Consider the following 21,021-nt stretch of genomic DNA (forward strand, 5'->3'; position numbering starts at 1 on the left):
GGCAGGCGAAGAGCCCAAGCAGCTTTTGCGTTTTTCATGAAACCTCATCCATAGGCGGGATGAGGTTTCATGAAGGTTTTATTAATAAATAAATTTTGCTGACTTCATAAACATTTCACAGTTCATGTGACACGGTCACGTGAGGGGACATGTCTGAATAATTTTTATCTCTCTTTATTTCAAACTTTGAATATGAACTTAATCTCCCTGAGGCAGCTCTGTGCCTCAGGGAGATTTCTGCACTCTTTTGCGTGCATGCGCAAAAGAGCACAGGGCCCGACTCTCCCTCCTCCCCCCACCCGCACAGGTAGTGCGCTACCGAGCACGCGTCACACTGGGCAGGCCTTAATTGGTCCTTTCGCATAAAATGGTGGCGATCAGCTCCGCGCCCGCTCCCAACCGGCACACCTGACAGGGAGAAAATTCTTCCCCAAGTCTTTGAAGATGGCAGGACAGGTTAACAAAGCAGTTAATAAAGCTGGGCTTTATAAATAGGGGCACGGAGTACAAAAGCAATAACATTATGCTGAACCTATGTAAAATGCAAGGTCAGCTCCAAATGGAGTATTGAGACCAAATCTGGGCACCACACTTTAGGAAGGAATTGCTTTTAAGCAAGCATTTGACAAAATACCAGAGAAAAGGCTGGTTAACAAAGTTGAAGCTCATGTAATAAGAGGGTCAGTGTCAGCTTGGATAAAAAAATTGCCATAAGAACAGGTAACTGAATTATAGTAAATGTTCTTTTCAGATTGGAGGATGGTAGACAATGGTGTTTTCCCAAGGGTCAGTGGAAGGACCACTTTTTTTAAATACACAAATGACTTGAATATTGGAGTACAAGGTAAAATTTCAAAATTTGCCAATGATTACAAACTTGGAGGCGCGGCAGACAATGCGAATTATACTAATTGACTGCAATAGAACATAGATAGGCTGACAGAATGGGCAGACAAATGGCTGATGGAATTTAATAGGGAGGTATGAGGTGATACATTTTAGCATTAGAGAGGGAGAGACAATATAGATTAAATAGCACAGTTCTAAAGAGTGTACAGGAACAGGTGGACTTGGGAATTCATATGCATATATCTTTGAAGGTGACAGGACATACTGAAAGAGTAATTAATAAAGCATATAAAATCTTAGGCTTCATATGTAGAGGTATTGAAAGCAATAAGTTGTACTGAATCTTTTTAAAGCTCTGACGAGGCCACAGCTAGAGTATTTTGTCCAGTTCTGGTCACCATACAATAGGAAGGATATGAGAATGCTTGAGAAAGTGCAGAGGAGATTTGTCAGAATGGTTCCAGGAATGAGGGATTTTAGCTACAAGATTAGGGTGGAGAAACTGGGTCTTTGGAGCAAAGGATGTTGAAAGGAGCGTATATGATTATGACAGGTTTATCAGATAAGGAAGACAGTAAAGCTGTTCGTATTTGTTGACTGTACAAGGACAACAGGACACAGATTTAAAGCTTTGGCCACAGATATGCAGGGATGGGGTGGGGAGTTATAGCAAGGAACTTTTTTTATGCAGCAGATGGTAATGACCTGAAACTCACTGCCTACAAGGGTACTGGGAGCGGACACTATCAATGATTTTAAAAGGGAATTGGATGGGCACTTGAGAGAAGTAAACTTGCAGCACTTATAGGAATAGAGCAGGGAATGGGACTGACTGGATTACAGTACAGACAGCCAACATGGACTTGATGGGTTGAATGACCTCCTGCTGGGCCATCACAATTATATGATACCCAAAGTCTAAAAGATGTATTCATAGGAAATGTCAGAGAAATTTTATTCAAACCGGTTAAGTGAAAATTTCCAGTGGAATTTAAATTCCACCAAGCATACTCCTCCTCCAACATCCTTTCCCACCCTCTCTCTCATCTGCATTGGCATAAAAAGTTTTGGTACTCTATCTTTGCCACATCTCTCTTATTTATACTATCCTGAAAAGCAGCAGGTGGGAGCTAGGGTGTTTTCCACAATAAGGGAAAACCAAGTATACAGACTTCTTTGTTGTTGGTCTTGTGTAGTTTCCAGTAGACCGTCTGCAACCTGTCAGAACAGGTTGCTGATGAAGTCATCGATGGCACTTGACACTGTGAGAGCCAAGGGAAAAAACACCTAAGGCAAGTTTCACTCTAAGCGAGCCAAAAAAATTATGCCAATTGCATTTTTCTTGCTTTAGATCAGTTTTTTAGAATGACCCAGGAATTTAACTGTACTGCTCAACATCACATCATGCAGTGCATTTGAGAACCTAATTTTAGATAGTATTCAAGCACAATACCTGTAGTAGTTATTGATGCTCTCAAGTGATGGAATGTTGAAGGTGTCTGTAATGAGAAAGAGAAGACTACATCACAGTGGATATGACAACACCTTGCACTTAGATTGTAGTTTAATATAGTGAAAAGTTCCAAGATACTTCACAGGAGTATAATCAGACAAGCTTTGACATAACATAAAGATATATTACGATTAGTGCGCAAAAGCCTGGACAGAGGTAGATTTTAAGATGCATCTTAAAGTAGGAGAGAGATGTTTATGGAAGGAATTCCAGAGCTTAGGATCGAGACAGCTGAACGCACAGCCACCAATGGTGAAGGGAGTGGGGAAGCACAGGCAGCCAGAATTTGAGAGACTACAAAGATCTCAGTGGGTTATGGGGCTGGAGGAGATTTCAGAAAGAGAGGAATGAGGCCATGGAGGGATTTGAAAACAAAAATGAGAGTTTTAAAATTGAGCTACTCCCAAAACAAAAATATTCAAATTCATGACCACATCCTGAAAGGCTGCCTGCACTGTTTCACTTCCAGTGAATGCTGTCTTGTTTGAGTCACAACATCTATTCTTAGAAGAACATCACTGCTTTCAAATGTGGTAGGTTATTGGGCAATATGTCCTACATTATAACTTTCTGCCTGTCGACTTTTGAAAGCCAAAATGGGTTGCGGGAGGAGTGGGAAAAAGAAGAGAGACCATTCAGGAATTTTAAAGAACTATTTGATGGGGATGGGGGTGGAGAGCAGAGTTAGAGGGGCCAGATCACTTTCAGGCTTAGCAATGATGTGCAGTCTTATGGAAGCCAGCAGATTTCATTTCTTGTGACATCTGAAATAAGACCTTGGACAAGTAACTCTGGCTCATGGGAGTCCCTACCCAGTGGCACTAACTCTGGTGGCCCTTTGTAATGGGGATGGATGGAAGTTCAATACAGACTTAAGAGTGTACAGGGGCATAGAGATCTGGGGGCTCATGTGCAGATATTTGGCAGGACATATTGACAGAGTAGTTAGCAAGGCATATGGATTTCAGGTTTCACAAATCGATGTCTAAGCCCATATCTTCCAGTCTCTAGATTGTTGGAGACTGGATGCACCCTTGGAAGTCCTAATGCAAGAACTCCGCAGGAATTGCCTGGGAAGTTTCAACTTTCAATAGGCAATTTCTCTACTCCCCGCGATCTTCCAAAAAAAGTCTCAAATTCTCTGATTTACTTACCTAGATAGTTACCCAGGAAATGTTAGATGGAAAAAAAAATCACATCTAATTCCTGAGTAACTAACAACTGACCACCTCCCTGATTCCACGCCCCCAACTGACTCCCCCTCCGCCTCTCCCCACCAACCCTCTGACCCACTCCACCTCCAATTCTCCATGACCCTCCAACTCCCTACTGACCCTTCAACCTTCTCGAATCTCCACTGACCCACCCACCCTATCCAGCTGGCACCCTATCCACTTATGGCATTGGCAGTCATTCACTATCATAGTGAAAAGCTATTTAATTGTCTCAAAGCTTTTCAGTGTGTCAGTGAATGAAGACTTACCAAAATGCAGCAGCTAGTGGAGTAAAAAGGGTATGTGGCTCGGCTTCCACTAATGATCCTGCACTATGAAGAAAGACTCAGAATAGGTAGGCTCCATATTTCTGAAGAGGCCCGGTTTGGAAGTCCGGGCCAGAAATACAGAGCTCCATCTTACTGTAAAGAAACTAGGAATGGAACAGCAAACAGACAGTGATTGTCAGTCTTTGAAAGATTCAGCGCATTGAGTACTAAAGCTTATGGTGAACCTTTTTAAAGCAATGGTTATGCCATAACAAGAGTATTGCTTCCAACTCTGGTCATTACACTTTAGGAAGGATTGGATGGTCCTTGGGACAGTGCAGAGGAGATTTACCAGGATGGTTCCAAGGATGAAGGTTTGTGGCTACAAGTTTAGGTTGGAGAGGCTGCGGATGTTCTCCTTGGAGCAAAGGAGATTGAGGAGAGATTTGATAAAAATGTACAAGATTATGACAGGCTTAGATAAGGTGCAGAAAGAAAAGCTGTTCTCATTAGCTGATAGGACAAGGATCAGAGGACATAGACTTAGGTTTTGGACAGTGGATGAGGAGGGGGGTGGGGGGTGGATGTGAGGAAGAACTTTTTTAAGTAGCAAGTGGTAATGACCTGGAATTTGCTGACTGAGAGGGTGATGGACATGGAGGCAATGAATGCTTTCAAAATGTTATGGATAAGCACTTGAAGGCTTTGGAGATAGAGTGAACAGGCTTTCTACAGATTCAATGGGCTGAATGGTCTCCTTCTGTGCCAAAATGACTATGACATTTACATGGCACCAGGAAGCTCAAGAAAATAGTGAAGACAACATAACTGGGGCTCCCCTGTTTCTTTGGCGGGTGTTTCTGCCAACCCCTCATTGTAGTTCAGTGGCAGTACGCTCATCACAGACTCAGAAGGCTGTGGGTCCAATTCCAACTCCAGAGACCCGAGCAAATGATCCAGGCTGACACTTCAGAGAGCACTGCACTATGGGAGGTGACATCTTTTGTACTTGACGTTAAACCAAGGCCCCTGTGTCCTGGTCAACCAATGCTGCTAAAACAAAAAACCTGATTATGTAGTTTTGATCAAATAGCTATAGTGGGTTCTTGCTGCATCCAAATTAGCTGCTGTTTTCTAAACTACAACAGTGACTGCATTTCAAAAAGTGCTTCATTGGCCCTAAAGCACTTTGGAATGCCTGGAGGTTGTGAGAGCTGTATAAATGCAAATCTTTCTTTCAGACAATACTAATTCAAGGTGATTAGCTGAAGAACCAAAGGCAACATGAGGAAAAATGTTTTCATGCAGCAAGTGGTAAGGATTTGGAATGCACTGCCTGAGAGCATGGTGGGCACAGATTCAATTGTGGCTTTCAAAAGTGTTCTTGGTAATTATCAGAAGAGAAAAAACATTGCAGGGCTATGGGGTAAAGGCGGGGGGAATTGCTCTTGCAGAGAGTCAGCATGGACACAATGGCCAAATGGCCTTCTGTGTTGATACGATCATTAATAACTAAGTTGCTGCACCATAACCATAAAGGGAAATGCCAAAAATCAATGTGACTGTTGTACCATGATTTCCTTTGATATCGATCCACTTTGTCTTTTCCAAAACGCTAGATTGTTTCAAGATTGCCTGATAGGTTTGCCATTCGACCTCGTGTTGAACAGATCCGATCCTGTTCTGTGTCTTAGCATCTGTCAGATCTCCTGTGAGACATAATGCAATCGAGACATGAAATCAAAGCCATCAGAGCACATCAGAAAAGGACCCTGCTCTCTCCATTATACCTAGGACCCAGAGTTGCCTATCGCGTCATCAGTTGGGGTTGTTGGGAGTTGGGTTTTGCCAGTTTTTCTGGCTACTGGTGTATTTTTCCCTGTCCTTCCGTTTGATCATGCTGAGTCATTCAACATTCTTTGACTCAAAAAGATGACGACATTTTGAAGGGCTCCAACAAGTAGCACTCTGGGGACTAAGAAATGCACACGGGCAGACTAGATGAAGCATAGTCTTTTTTCCTCTAGCAATTCCTATGTTCCCAAGGACAGCTTTTTAAAAAATAGAATTCTATTGAATTTACAGTACAAGAACCGACCATTCAACTTAAAAGTTTATGCTGTTCTTTATGCTTCGCACAAACCTCCTCCTATTCTACTTCATCCAAAATCCCCAAATCCTCCCATTTCTTTAACCCTCATGTACTTAACTAGTTTCCCCTTAAATACATTTACCCCACCCTTGCTCAATGTGGCAATGAATTCCACATTCTAATCACTCTGAGAAGACAAGTTTCTCCTGAATTCCTGATTTATTCTTATGTTTATGGCCCCTAGTTTTGAATTCCCCCACAAGTAGAAACTATCTTCTTTACTTCTACCCTTTATAATTTTTAAGACCTCTATCAGGTCACCCCTCAGCCTTCTTTTTCTAGAGAAAAGACTCAAACATCTCTGATGTTATAAGCTCTGAATTCTGGTAACATCCCTGGTGAACCTTTTTTGCATCCTCTCCAGTGCCTCTAATTGTGTAATAGGGAGACCAGAACCATGCCAAGCACTCCAAATGTGGTCTAATCATATAGACTTGATTTCTTTTTCTTACCCACTTTGTGTCTATATGTGGAAGGGCTAACATGAGAAGGAAATGACTAGCACAAACTAGTGTTCTACTAATAAGGCACTAATAAGTGTTTTTAGTATATCAACATGCTGTTAAGGTGGGAGCCTCGAATGTTGAGTTCTTTCCACTATCAGATAATGATGGTAGTCAGGAAGATTTACACAGTCTTGAACACCGTACTTTTACAGCTTAAGGGGTTGCATACTGGCACAAGTTTTTGAGAGGGACTTAGAACAGTTCTAAAATAAATTTGTAAGATGTGCTTTTTTACACACATTAGCCAACCTCCTGTGATGTTGTTCTTGGGGACTTAGGAATTACCCTTTTGCAATGGGGGTGTTATTGGATGGTGGAAACTGGGGAGGGGGAGTGGGGTTGGAAAGTAGGGCACCTAGGTAAATAGATCAGATTATCCCTCATATCACAGTCACATAAATCTGTCCATGTCCCACAGAGGGAGAAGGCCCCTTTCCATTATGAAATAAGACATTCTAAGTGCTAATCTGGGTTGTAGCTGTTCAGCACATATTAAGGTCTCCCTACCCAAGATTACTAGTATTTTTATGCATAAAAATGTTTATCTCTATTACAATTAAGTGCAGGAGTCAACGGATTAAAACTTTAACTCAGCTGCAGAGATGGTTTCAAGGTCAGTCTATTGTTTCCCGTTACAATATTAAACTGGCAAAATGTCACGTACTATTATAGACACATAAATGACCAGTACAGCATAAATTAAAACCAATTTGCCAGGTTAAGGGAACCTGCATAATTGTTAGTTTCATTAAATGCTAAAATTTTGCCTTGCAATTCCTTCTGCTTCTTTCGACCTCAACAGATACAGTTTATACCACTTTCCCCAGGCAACTGCCTACATTGGACAAATCGCACTAACCACTTGCCTTGTCATTGAATTTGCAGCACAGAAAGAGGCCATTCAGCCTAAAAGATCAATGCCGGTATTTATGCTCCACCCACCCTAATTCTAATCTTATCAATAGAGCCTTTTATTCCTTTCACACGCATGCTTATCTAGCTTCCCCCTTAAATGCAATGTCATTCATCTCAACTACTCCAAATGGTAGCAAGTTCCACATTCTCATCACTCTGTGGGTAAAGATCATATCAATCACCAAGACTGTGCTTAAAGCACATTAAGTGCTCTTGAGAGACAATTTCAATTGAAATGGGAACTTATTGAGAATAGGACAAAGAGTATTTGCTTTTGATTCAGATTTCAGCTTGCTCTCCTACATGCACCTTCCATCTGCCTTTGTTGCAATCTGACTACCACTAAAACATTTTCATGGCTAAACAAAGTACCCTAACTTTTGGGTGTTCTTCCAGATTCATCCCAAATTCCTTTATGCCTCCACCAGTTCACATCCATTATATATTTGCTACACTGCTCCCATGTAGAATGGGCAAATTGTGTTGACACCAATGAGCCCACAACAAGCAGTGGGGTCTGTATAAGTACAATGTTATAGGAACAAAAATAATACAAATTATTACTTGGTAGCATAGAACTTGAGTACTGCTGAAAAGAAATATCCTGTTGAAGTTTTTCATCTTGCACTCATCAGGACAGAATTGCAAGAATACAAAATCTCAAGGGAGCAACAATTTATATTGCATGAGAAGACAGTGCTGACTGATTGGCAAGTAGACACTGATTATTAGAGGTTTGTCACGGTAGAGGTATTGCACAGAATCCAGGCCCATGCTCCAGTGCTGTACTATTGAAGTATCTTTGTTGGATGAAACATTAAACTGAAGTCCTGTCTACTCTCTCAGTTGGGCATAAAAGATGCCTTGGCACTTGCAAAGAGCAGGAGAGATTTCCCCATTGTCCTAGTCAATACTCAACCAACAGGCAAACAGCTCAACTGCTCATTTAAATGGGGTCTTGCTGTGTGCAAATTGGTTCCTGCAATCTCTCTCCATTTAGATAATATGCTGCTTTTCTATTCTTTCCATCAAATTTAAGTTCACATTTTTCCATATTACACTCCATCTGCCAAATTTTTGCCCACTTACTTAACTATCTAAATCCCTTTGTAAACTCAATGTCCCCCTCACATATTACTTTCCTACCTATCTTTGTGTCATCAGCAAATTTAGCAACCGTAAATTCGGTGCCTTCATCCAAGTCACTGATATAGATAGTAAATAGTTGAGGCCCAGCATTGATCCTGGTGGCACTCCACTAGTTCCAGCTTGCCAACCCAAAAAATTACCTATTTATCCCGACTCTCGGCTTCCTGTTAACTAACCAATCCTCTATCCATGCTAATATGTTACCCCAGACACTATGAGGTCATTTATTTAGTTTAAGTATCCCAATGTGATACATTACCACCTTGACTCAGTGGTAGGGCTCTCACCTCCATCAGAAGATTAAGGCAGCCACCTCAGGCCAACACTGAGGGAGTGCTGCACTGTCTGTAAGGTCATCTTTCGGATGTTAAACAGAGGATCTGTTCAAATATCCCACTGTACTATTTTTAAAAATTGCTGGGGGCTCTCCCTGTTGTCCTGGCCAATATTTTCTCTCAAACAGTATCCTTAAAACAGATGTTGCAGTCATTATCTCATTGCTGTTTATGCGATCTTGATTTGTGCAAATCGGCACCTACATTTCCTACACCATAACAATGACTACGCCAAAGGAAAATGGGCGTAAAGCATTCTAGGAGGTTGAGGTTTTGGAAGACACTATACAAATGCAACTCCTTTCTTTCTTCAAAAGCAAAATATTGCAGGTGCTGGAAATCTGAAATAACAGAAAATGCTGGAAATATTCACAAGGTCAAGCAGCATCTGGGCAGAGAAAAAAAGTTAACGTTTCAGGTCTGTACTGATGTACATTCCTTTCCACAGATGCTGCCTGGCCTACTAAGTATTTCCAGCATTTTTTGTTTTCCTTCATTTCTTCTTCCATGTCACAGCAGGGCGTACTGCTTCTGTGATGCACAAAACCACAGACCAGTATGATGCAAGTCCATGACCAAGAATCTCTGCAGCGTGAGTATTAAACCCCAGAAGCTTACCTCCTCCCCATAACAGAATGGTTGAAAACCAACCAGGCATTTCCTTAAGAAACAGACAACAAGCAACCCTGTACCCAACTATATTGGAACAGGAGTAGGTCATTTATCACCTCGAGCCTGTGAATCATTCAGCGGGATCTGAAACCCAACCTCATATGCCTGAATTTGCCCTATATCCTTTAACATCCTTGGTTAGCAAATTCTATCAATCTCAGGTTTAAAATTAACAATTGATCTAGCGTCAACTGCAGTTTGCAGAAGCAACTCCAAACTTCTAGCTCCCTTTTTGCATAGAAATGTTTCCCAATTCCACTTCTGAAAGATCTGACTCTCATTTTTAGATTAAGCCCATTAGTCCTCTAGATTGTTAACGAGCAGAAATAATTTCTCTCTATCTACCCTATGTGTTTCTTTTAATATCTTGAAAACTGATCAAATCAGCTCTTAACCTTCTAAATCCCAGGGACTACAGCCCTGCCTTGCATTAGAATTTAGAATTTAGCCATTGGAATCCTGACATCATTCTGGTAAAACTACACTACAGTTTCTCCAAAACCAATATGTCCTTCCTAGGATGTGATGCCCAGAACTGCTCACAGTACTCCAGGTGTGACCTTTGTATAGCTGAAGCATAACTTCTATCCCCTTGTATTCTAGATCTTTAGATATAAAGCATTTTATTAGGCTTTTGATTATTTTCTGTACCTGTTCATGACAATTTAATAATCAATGTACCTGGACCCCCTAGTTTCTTTGGATCTCAAGTGTTTCCAGTTTTTCACCATGTAGCAATCCTTTTTAGGTCCAAAGTGGATGACCTCACATTTGCTTATATTGAAACAATTTACCACACTTTTGCTCACTTAATCTATTAAAATCTCTATTTTTATGCATTCATATGCACTGCTTACAATGCTGCCTATCTTTTTGTCATCAGCAAACATGAATATGTAGCTTTCTAACCCATCATCCAAGTTGTAAATAAATATAGTGAATAGTTAAGGCCCCAAAACAGACCTTTTCAGGATTCTGTTAGTCACATCCAGCCAATTAGAGTACCTGACCATTATCACTGCTCTCTGTCTCCTCCTGCTCAGCCAATTTTCTAATCAATAATCAATAATGTACTTTCAATTCCATGATATTCAACTTTAGCTAACAGTTTATGAATTACTTCATCAAATCTCTTCGGAAGTCCATATAAACACGATCCACAGAGATTCCCCTGTTCACTAGTTTAATTTAAAAGATTCAATCAGATTCATCAGGCATTACCTACACTTTACAAATCCACGTTGCTCTCTGATCAGCTGAAAATTTTAAAGATATTCAGTCACCCTAACTTTAATTAAGACTGTAGCAATTTCCTGACAACAGATGTTAGGCTAGCTGGTCTATAGTTCCCTAGTCTCCCTCTCTCACCTCTCTAAAATAGTGGAGTGACATGCTCAATTTTCCAAGCTAAAGGAACAGCTCTCAAATTGAGAAATTTAGAAGATTAAAGTTAGGGCATTGGAAATGTTTTCACCTACTTCTATTAAATCCTTGGGGTGGAAACCCTGGTCCTGGGATTTGTCGTTCTTTGATGCCATTATTTTCTTCATTTCTGTTATTTTGCTTACATTAATTTTGGTGGGCCTTTATCCTTGACTGAATATTAGTTTCCTTGGGATGTCTGGCAAGTGGACTTTTTTCATTACTGTAATGCTGACACAGAAATTATTCAACGTGTCAATTTAAATAAGAAAATAGTGGACAACATCAACACCCTCTATTTCCTAATATAATTGTAAAAAAAAGTGTTGATTTTGATATCCTTTGCAAGTTTCTTTTTATACTCCTTTTTGTAGCTCTGAAAACTTTGCTGCACATTGTATCTCTCCCAGTTGCTAGGATCTATGTTAGATCATGCATTTATACATACTTCATTTAATTTTATGTTGTCCTTTTGCATTTCAGTCACCCATAGCTTTCTTTTGGCAAGTAGATGTCTTGCCTCTTGGGTGTATAAAGTGTAACACCTTAAATTCTTCTTTGAACACCTCCCACTCCTATTGTTTTGCTCATAAATAGATTTGCGCAGTTGACTGTGGAGTCTGTTTCATGCCATTGAAGTCAATCTTATTTGAATCTAGAATCTTAGTCGTTGTTCCACGTTTCTCCTTTTCAAACATTTCATTGAACTCAGTCATAATACAATTGCTATTAGATAAATGTCGATGTACTGTTAGTTTGTTAACTAAATCTGGTTCAACACTTATTATTAAACCAAATATGGCTTTGCCACTTGTTGGTTCTAGGACATATTGTTGCAGAAAACTATTCTGAACATATTCAAGAAATTCACTAGTTTTCTGACACAAGCTATTTTTATCTAGGGAGTTAAAATCCCCCATTAAAACCATGCTGTCCTTGCTGTATGCTTGTTTGGGCACCACATCCCAGGAGTGGGTGTAACATGGGTTCACCAGAATGATACTTGGACTTAAAGGTTTAAATTAAGAGGCTACACTACAAAAACATGGCTCAAATTCCTTTGAGTTTAGATGACTGAGCATAGTCTAATCATTAATTTAAGATAACAGAAGGGCTATTTCCTTTGATGGAGAACCAGGAACAATCTTAAAATTAGAGCTAGGCCATTCAAGAGTTAAATCAGGAAGTACTTTTTTTGTACAAAGGACGGTAGTAGTCTGGGATTCTCTCCTCCAGAAGGCTGTGAATGCTGGGGACCAATTGATCTTTTTAAGACTGAGATCATTAGATCCTTGTTAAATAAGGATATCAAGGGATAATTAGAAAAGGCAAGAAATTGGAGCTGAGATACAAATCAACCACAATCTAACTGAATGGTGGAGCAGGCTCGAGGGGGCGAGTGGCCTAGTCCTGTTGCAATGCAATTTAAACAGCATACTTGTTAGTTTTATGATGCTTCACCTCTCCCCTTCCTTTCAAATATCTACTAAGTTAATATAGCCTTTTTTTTACTGTGACAAAAAGCTCTAACACCAGGAGACACGAATTTAAACACTAGGAAGTTAGGAATACAAGGGAGGTGGTAATCTGACTAATTGTCAGTTTATTTATCTCACAAAACAGACATCAAGACATCAATAATAATAAGAACAAAAAACTGCGGATGCTGGAAATCCAAAACAAAAACAGAATCACCTGGAAAAACTCAGCAGGTCTGGCAGCATCGGCAGAGAAGAACAAAGTTGACTTTTTGAGTCCTCGTGACCCTTCAACAGAACTGAGGAAAAATAGGACAGGGGTGAAATATAAGCTGGTTTAAGGTGAGGGGGGTGGGGGGAGAGAAGTTGGCGGGGGGGGGGTAGTTGGTTGTAGGGACAAGCAAGCAGTGAAAGGAGCAGATAATCAAAAGATGTCACAGACAAAAGAACAAAGAGGTGTTGAAGGTGGTGATATTATCTAAAAGAATGTGCTAATTAAGAATGGATGGCAAGACAGCAAGACACACAAGGTACAGCTCTAGTGGGGGTGGGGTGAAATAAGACTAACAGGGCATAAATGGTATAGGTTTAAAAATAATGGAAATAGGTGGGAAAAGAAAAATCTATATAAATTATTGGAAAAAACAAAAGGGAGGGGGAAGAAACGGAAAGGGGGTGGGGATGGAGGAGGGAGTTCAAGATCTAAAGTTGTTGAATTCAATATTCAGTCTGGAAGGCTGTAAAGTGACTAGTTGGAAGATGAGGTGCTGTTCCCCCAGTTTGCGATGAGCTTCACTGGAACAATGCAGCAAGCCAAGGACAGACATGTGGGCAAGAGAGCAGGGTGGAGTGTTAAAATGGCAAACGACAGGGAGGTTTGGGTCATTCTTGTGGACAGACCGCAGGTGTTCTGCAAATCGGTCGTCTAGTTTGCGTTTGGTCTCTCCAATGTAGAGGAACAGCACCTCATCTACCAACTAGGCACTTTACAGCCTTCCGGACTGAATATTGAATTCAACAACTTTAGATCTTGAACTCCCTCCTCCATCCCCACCCCCTTTCCGTTTCTTCCCCCTCCCTTTTGTTTTTTCCAATAATTTATATACATTTTTCTTTTCCCACCTATTTCCATTATTTTTAAATCTATACCATTTTTGCCCTGTTAGTCTTATTTCACCCCACCCCCACTAGAGCTGTACCTTGTGTGTCCTGCCATCCATTCTTAATTAGCACATTTGTTTAGATAATATCACCACCTTCAACACCTCTTTGTTCTTTTGTCTGTGACATCTTTTGATTATCTGTTCCTATCACTGCTTGCTTGTCCCTACAACCACCCCCCCCCCGAACTTCTCTCCCCCCACTCCTCCCACCTTAAACCAGCTTATATTTCACCCCTCTCCTATTTTTACTCAGTTCTGTTGAAGGGTCATGAGGACTCGAAACATCAACTTTGTTCTTCTCCGCCGATGCTGCCAGACCTGCTAAGTTCTTCCAGGTAATTCTGTTTTTGATCAAGACATCAAACCCCATTGACCCAATGCTGCGTTTGCAGGTTTACACATCTGGCAAAAAAAGACTACCACAAACAGATCTGGGGGAGTGGGGACAGGGTCTTTACTCTCCAACATCAGCGGAGGTGGCAGCTGTACCTCAGCCCAACCTCACAATGGTGCAGTGAATTAAACTCTCTTGTTTTTGGAAGTGGGTAAAAAATATAACTGATTTCAAGGTTTCATTCTTAATAACAAATGGGGCACCACTAATGATGGTAGTGAATAATGTGTGTTTTGTTTGTTGACCTTGATCTTATTTATTCTTGAAAGGTGCTGATTTGGCAGACCACTAAAACACTTCTGATAGACTCCCAGCTGAGAAACCCTGTTCTAGTCAACTCGCTAATTAGGAAAGTGATTAATGATCTTGTAACATTGCTGCGCTTTTGTTGGATGCCCCTGTGCCATCTTAGAATATATGAGCAACTACAAATCTATTGACAACCAAATTATTTTTTGCTGGGTTTTATGACCTACCTGTGACGAAAACGATTGCTGGCTTAATTACATCAATGGTCTCTGTGCAAAATTTCTTAAAGTCAGGGGTTCTTTGGGGATCTATAAACCTACTGATATGGAGGTCAGACACCTGAGCAGAAAAACATTTTTCAGTTAAATCCACCATGAACAAAGCCAGTACATATATACTCGTAAAAGAGATGTTAAAAAAAAATAAGTATGCACAAGGCCTGACCTTTCCTCCACCTCCTTCAACAAATAAAAAGAACACCAGCTACTGCCACGAAAACACTAATCTTCCAGGCACGTAATTCTACTCTTACATTATAACAAATGCTTGGATATGATATGAATTTGCATTTCATTCTGTTTGAATCTACCCTTTCACATCACTTGGCAGCATGCAGCTTAACTCTCTTAGCATTCAAATTCCTTGAAGAATTACAGCAGGACGGACTACTGCTCAAACAAGTCCAAGTTCCAGGTGAGCTGATTTTTTTCATGGGGTGTACTGCTGAAGATGCAGACATCATTGAATCTTACATGGCCCGTGAGTATGTCTGTTTTCCTGCGTTTCACTAAGACTAATTTCAGTCTGTATATTAGAGACACTTGAGATTCGAGTCATGAGATTATCTTGAACATCAGACTGTTCCAATAATGCAGCTCCACGTATAAAACGTGTGTGTAAAAAGTCAAACGAAAAGAAAGAAACAGCAAAAGTGAATTCAATTCAGCAGCAATCTGCTTTGGCTCAGATTCACTTCTGCACCTGTTCTGTAAATGTTTGGGTAGAGTATGGGGGGGGGGGTCCAGAAATTGGCCACGTTTAAACAGCTTTTATCCATCTTAAATCTCAGAGCTTTCGTATATTAGGTGAATCTACTCCTAAATTTTGTATGAATTAATATTCCCAAATCTCTCAATGACATACAGCAATGATTATGTTAACATGCGAAGTACTCTGACTATATACATAGAGGGGGTTTTAAAGGTGTCCAGGTTTAGTCACCCTGTCTCCCTCTTGCCCCCAATGACGAAGCCCCAGACACGATAGGGCAGGGAGAGAAAGTCCAGCCGGCACAGGTGAGCCCCAAGCAGGCACAATATCCCGCGGGCCCCCTCCCTCCCTCCCTGAGCGGGCGGGTGAGTGGGGGCCCGCCATCCTTTACCTGTAGGAACCAGAAGATGTTGTCCATGGCCCGGCCCGGGTAAGGGGGCTGACCGGTCCGCGGGTGCACGCCGCCACTCTCGATAAAGGCAGGCTGCACAGTGTAATTCTCCAAGACATAGGCGGTGAGACAGGCCAGCAGCAGGCCGGCCGCGATCACTACGCTGAACAGACGGTACATCCTCGGCCAGCGATCGGCGGCAGTGGAATGGGGCAGGTTCGGGGTGACACCCAGTTCCCTGACAACCATTGTACTTCCGGCATCCCAAACCGGGCATCCAATAGCGATAATAAGGCGAAGCGGGACAAGAGGCACCCTGACGGCACGGTCTGGGGGCGGGAGGAAATGTTGTTATGCGAACACTGAGGTTAGAGCAATATGAGATCAGTCACCTGCGGAGCTTAACGTTGTTCTTCTGGGAGGAAGGATTGAGGGAGATTTTATAGAGGTTTTTAAAATAAGGAGGAACTGTTTCCAGTGACAGGAAGGTCAGTAACAAGGAGATACAATTTGTAGTATAAGGATCTGGCACATACAGTGTTAATGTGGGACCGAGTACAGTACTGCCTATGCAGTGATGGAAGAAGGCACATGACCCAGACCGAGGGAGTCAGTGTTTTTTTTCAACACTGAATTTAGTTTTATTTTTCATGAGACAGTTACATTTGTAGAGAATACAGGCTGGAGCAGGCGACAGTTACAGCTCACTGATGGGCTTGTGCGGCCGGAAGGGTTACTTCTCCTTGTCCAGTTTGGTTTGAGGGAAAGCATCATTCAGATCTTCAATGGTCATCTGGTCAAATGGGACCATGCTTTTGAATTTGGCTAGCTCTTTCTCATATTTGGGAATCCGCTCCTTTGAAGCCAATGCGTAGGACTGAGCACTCTTGTCAGCCTCTTGCTCCTGGGAATTGATCTTCTCCTGTGTGTCAACAGGTTCTGGAATCTTCAACGCTTCATGCTGCTTTTCAAACTTGCCCACCATACCAGCCGTCATAATCACTTTCCGGTAATAGCTTCATTCAAAGGCCAGAGGTTTCTCAGGAAGCGAAGTCAACCTGCTAGATAGAGAATCGCTTCGGGTTTTCAATGCATTAAACATTACTCCCTGGTTGGGTGGGACCCGTTCACCAAACGCCAACTAGTCTATAGCTTTCATCTTCGCAATCTGTCCCCACAGGCAGCTCCATGGCAACTACTGAGTCCACCAAGGGTGGCAGGCCTAAGCATAGAGATAGCTCCTAGCCTGCACCCTTTACTGTACATGTGTAAATAGTTCTAATAGTTAATAAAGACTTGCAGTTAACCTACTGAAGACTATGAAGACTTTCTTTAAGATATACTGTTCTGTAACCAACACGCTCCCAGTTAAGTGAAGGGGAAGATGAGTTTTTTTTGCACAGTATGTTGTTCTGAACTGGAATGCACTGCCTGAAAAAATGGTGGAAGCAAATTCAAAGAAACTTAAAGGGAAAACCAGCAAAACTTGGGAAGTGACTGGTACTGGTTCGAACTAGAGTTCCATTTTAAGGTATACAAGATTAGTACCAGTCATTTTTGAAGTATTACTATTTTTCCCTTCCACGGTAAGAGCAAGGGGAGTTGGGTGGGTGTGTGGAGGCATGTGGTGCTAACTGGATAGCTCTTTTGAAAAGCCAACATAGGTATGACAAGCTGAATGGCTGCCTCCTGTGCTGGCAGATTCTAAAAGCCATTGGGAAAACTGAAGTTACACCAAGGACAGAGAAAGTTAAATAGAGACTTTACATTTATATAGCATCTCTGAGGACTGTAGAAGGTTCCCAAAGAACTTTACACTTTACAACTTTGTCTGTTGTAGTAATGTTGGTTTTGGGATTAATATTGGCCAGAACATGAGAAGAACTCCCTGCTCTTCTTCGAAAATGCCATGGATGCCATACACCCATTTGAAAGGACAGATGGGACATTGATTTAATGTTCGAAAGTGCAGTACCCCCTCTACATGCTCAAGTCTGCAGTGGGGCTTGAACTCATAATCTTCTTATTAAGAAACAAGAATGAAGATTTCAAAAGGAAATTAGATGGACACCTGAAGGAAAGAAACGTGTAGGGCTATGAGGATAGAATGGGGACTGGGACTGATCGGATTGCTCTACAGAGAGCCAGAGTACCAAATGGTCTCTTTCCATGCTGTATTGATTCTATGACTCTAAAAGTGCTACAACTAACCCATGGCTAACATCTTGTGCTGAGAGGACTGGATTAAGGATGGATGATGAATGTTTCACAGGGACTTGGAAGGAAAAGAGTTACCTGGAAGAACTTCAAAGAGAGCTAAAGATAACATTCTGGGATTGAGGAAATTGCATTGGGAGCTTCGGGGAAAGTGCTTAACACTGGGAGAACTTGGATTAATCAAGAGCAATTCATAAAGAACTGCTCAGTAGCAATGACTTCATGATGGATAGAAAATGTGAGTACTAATATCTGGTCTATCTTAATCGATGTGACAGTGAAGAGTTTCAGACAGGGGCGGGGGGTGGGGGGACAAAGTGTTAGGATTCATACTGGGAAGCACTAAGGAGAATAGCAAGAAACCCCCCAAAATGTAATATTCAGCAATTTTACTTCCAAAATGAATGCAACATTTCAGATTATTAAAATAAATTCTGGCACAAGAGAGATAAAGGAATTGAAGGTTATGCTAATAGGATTAGATGAAGAGCGAAGGGAAGAAGGTCATGTGAGGCATAAATATTGGGATGGACCATTTGGCTTGTTTGCAGTACTGTATGTTCAATAAAAGGCATAGGCCCAATCATCTGTTCTATATTGTCTATGCAATTAAGTGAGGGTTAGCTCAGCATTCTTGGTAATCTCACTGCATGAGCAATTACTGCATTACCTGTACCAGGTACGTAAGTACACAAAGATTGGTAACTAAGGTGGTGAGCTGCAGGTCAAATAGCCACATGGCAATATGATGTTGTGACTGTAACAAAGACCTGACTCAGAAAAGGGCAGGACTGGGTACTAAATTTTCCTGGATACAAGGTGCTCAGGAAAGATAGTAAAGTAAAGAAAGAATTTCTGGACAGAGAGGATATCCTGGAAGGGTCAAGGATAGAATCTATTTGGTTTAAGTTAAGCAACGAGAGGTACTATTACATTACTGAATGTATTCTATAATCCACCAAACAGTGGGAAAGATATAGAGGAACAAATTTGCAGGGAAATGGCAGCAGGGTGACAAAAACTATAAAGTATTTATAATGAGTGACTTCAATTATATAATGGACTGGGATAGTAATAATGTAACGGGCAGTGGGGGAGGGGAGGAAGGATGTCAGAATTGTATTCAGGAGAATTTTCTTGATCGGTGTGTTTCTGACCCAACAAAGAAGGAGTTTGTTGGACTTCATCTCATTAGCACATTTGTGTAATTAATAAGGCTGACGTGATCAAATTGTAACGTACATAAGCTTATTTATGAAAAGTCTTAAATTGTATGTATTATTGAGATGATTCGTGAATTTTGGGTATGCTGTTAAGAAAGTCTTAAAGTTGGCAAATCTTTAAGTGCCAGGTGATGTGATATAGCTTTCAGGAAAAATAACACAGGACTGAACTGAAGTTTTAGTTGGGGTACATTTGCACACTTGGGCTCCAGTGAGCGTAGCATTAGCAACAAACAGAAGCTAAGGTTGCAATAGTGATAGCCAGAAGAATGGCCTGAAGGTCCGATGTACCACGGTCAAAAGATACGAATTAAGGTTAGATTGTTATGGGGAAGTCAGCAGTGCTGTTCCCATTGGTCGAGAGTTGAAAATATTGGGTTAAAAGTTCTTAGTTGTGTTGACACAGGTGCACATAACTTGGGCTAAATGTTGCAAGGCTACCTGCAAAAAGGGTATAAAAATAGGGATGCACCACTGAGGTCTTTGCACCAAATATTAGTATTTGTCACAGGACACTTGCTGGGGAGCATTTGTAGAAGAGAATGTTAAGAGTAGGACACTTGCTAAGAAGTTAGCATTTGCATAGGACATTGCCAGTTGATGGGTATTTGTCGTGGGTTGAAGGGCTGCCATAAGAACCCTGTATTAGATTTAGTTAGTGACTAAAGTGATTGTCACAGGTTGAGGAGTTGCCATTAAAACACAGTATCAGGCTTAGTTAGTGGCTAAAATAATTGTCACAGGGTTGAGGGTTGCCATAAGAATCCAGTATTAGAGATCAGAGCTTCAGTCAGTTACATTCTAGCGAGGGAGAGACAAAGATGTCCCAGGATCACTGGAGAGACAGACTGACACACATTAAACTTGTGTATTGCGCCATGCCTCAACTAGTGAAATGCTAATTATCAATGTTTATTACCCAATAAACCTTGTTAGTTTGCATTCTGAATTAGTGATTGATCTTTTTGCCAATGTGGCTATTCCTCGACAACAATTTTCTTACTCTGCGGTTTAGCATAAAGTCCAAATCTCTACAAGGCATTGCTGGATCTGGCTGTGGAAGATGAGTTAGGTCAAGTGTATCTAGTGTCAGTAGGGGAACATTTAGGGAATAGTGATCATAGAATCATGAGGTTTAGATTAGCGATGGAAAAGGACAATGAGCAATCTAGAGTCAAAATATTTAATTCAGGGCCAATTTCAGTGGGGTTCAGGTACACTTGAGGTAGATTCCCACAAGAGGGAAAGTTAGGGCAACCAAGGCCAGAGCTCCCTGGATTATGAATGAGATAGCGAATAAGACGAAGCAGAACATTTTTAAATCTTCCTTAGACTCAGGGATGGTGCCACAGGACTGGAAAATTGCAAACAATGCACCTTTGTTCAAAAAAGAGTGTAAAGATAAGCCCAGCAGCTACAGGCCAGTTGGTTTAATTTCGGTGGTGGGGGTCTTCTAGAAACAGTAATTGGGGACAAAATGAATAGTCACATGGACAAATGTGGGTTAATGAATGAAAGCCAGCATGGTTTTCTTAAGGGAAAATTGTGTTTAACTAACCTGCTGGAGTTTTTAAAAGAGGTAACAGAGAGGGTTAATGAGGGCAATGCTTTTGATGTGGTGTACATGGATTTCCAAAAGGCATTTGATACAGTGTCACATAACAGACTTGTGAGCAAAGTTAGAGCTCTTGGAATAAAAGGGAAAGTAGCAACGTGGATATTGAATATTGAATTCAACAACTTTAGATCTTGAACTCCCTCCTCCCTCCCCACCCCCTTTTTGTTTCTTCCCCCTTCCTTTTGTTTTTTCCAATAATTTATATAGATTTTTCTTTTCCCCCTATTTCCATTATTTTTAGAGCCTTGAGTGCCCTACCATCCATTCTTAATTAGCACATTTGTTTAGATAATATCACCAAC

The 21,021-nt window shown here is 41.2% G+C and overlaps 1 protein-coding gene and 1 pseudogene across 4 annotated transcripts in view; both read right to left on the minus strand.

Annotated features, from left to right (window-relative positions):
* Nucleotides 1-15,916, minus strand: part of tmem62 (transmembrane protein 62) — a 71,579-nt gene extending 55,663 nt beyond the window's left edge. For 3 of the 4 annotated variants that reach the window (XM_041215206.1, XM_041215207.1, XM_041215208.1), the window contains exons 1-4: nt 15,662-15,916; nt 14,508-14,619; nt 5,417-5,554; nt 2,303-2,348 (exon numbers count right to left, since the gene is read on the minus strand). In XM_041215206.1, the coding sequence (XP_041071140.1) occupies nt 2,303-2,348; nt 5,417-5,554; nt 14,508-14,619; nt 15,662-15,910 (545 nt within the window). In that variant the 5' untranslated portion in view covers nt 15,911-15,916. The remainder of the gene's footprint in view (nt 1-2,302; nt 2,349-5,416; nt 5,555-14,507; nt 14,620-15,661) is intronic. The other variant, XM_041215209.1, reaches the window with a different exon arrangement.
* A 442-nt stretch (nt 15,917-16,358) lies between these two features.
* Nucleotides 16,359-18,617, minus strand: LOC121292319 (annotated as a pseudogene).
* Nucleotides 18,618-21,021: the final 2,404 nt, after the last annotated feature.

The sequence above is a fragment of the Carcharodon carcharias genome, chromosome 20 (genome assembly GCF_017639515.1).
Source record: "Carcharodon carcharias isolate sCarCar2 chromosome 20, sCarCar2.pri, whole genome shotgun sequence".
Taxonomy (NCBI): Eukaryota; Metazoa; Chordata; class Chondrichthyes; order Lamniformes; family Lamnidae; genus Carcharodon; species Carcharodon carcharias.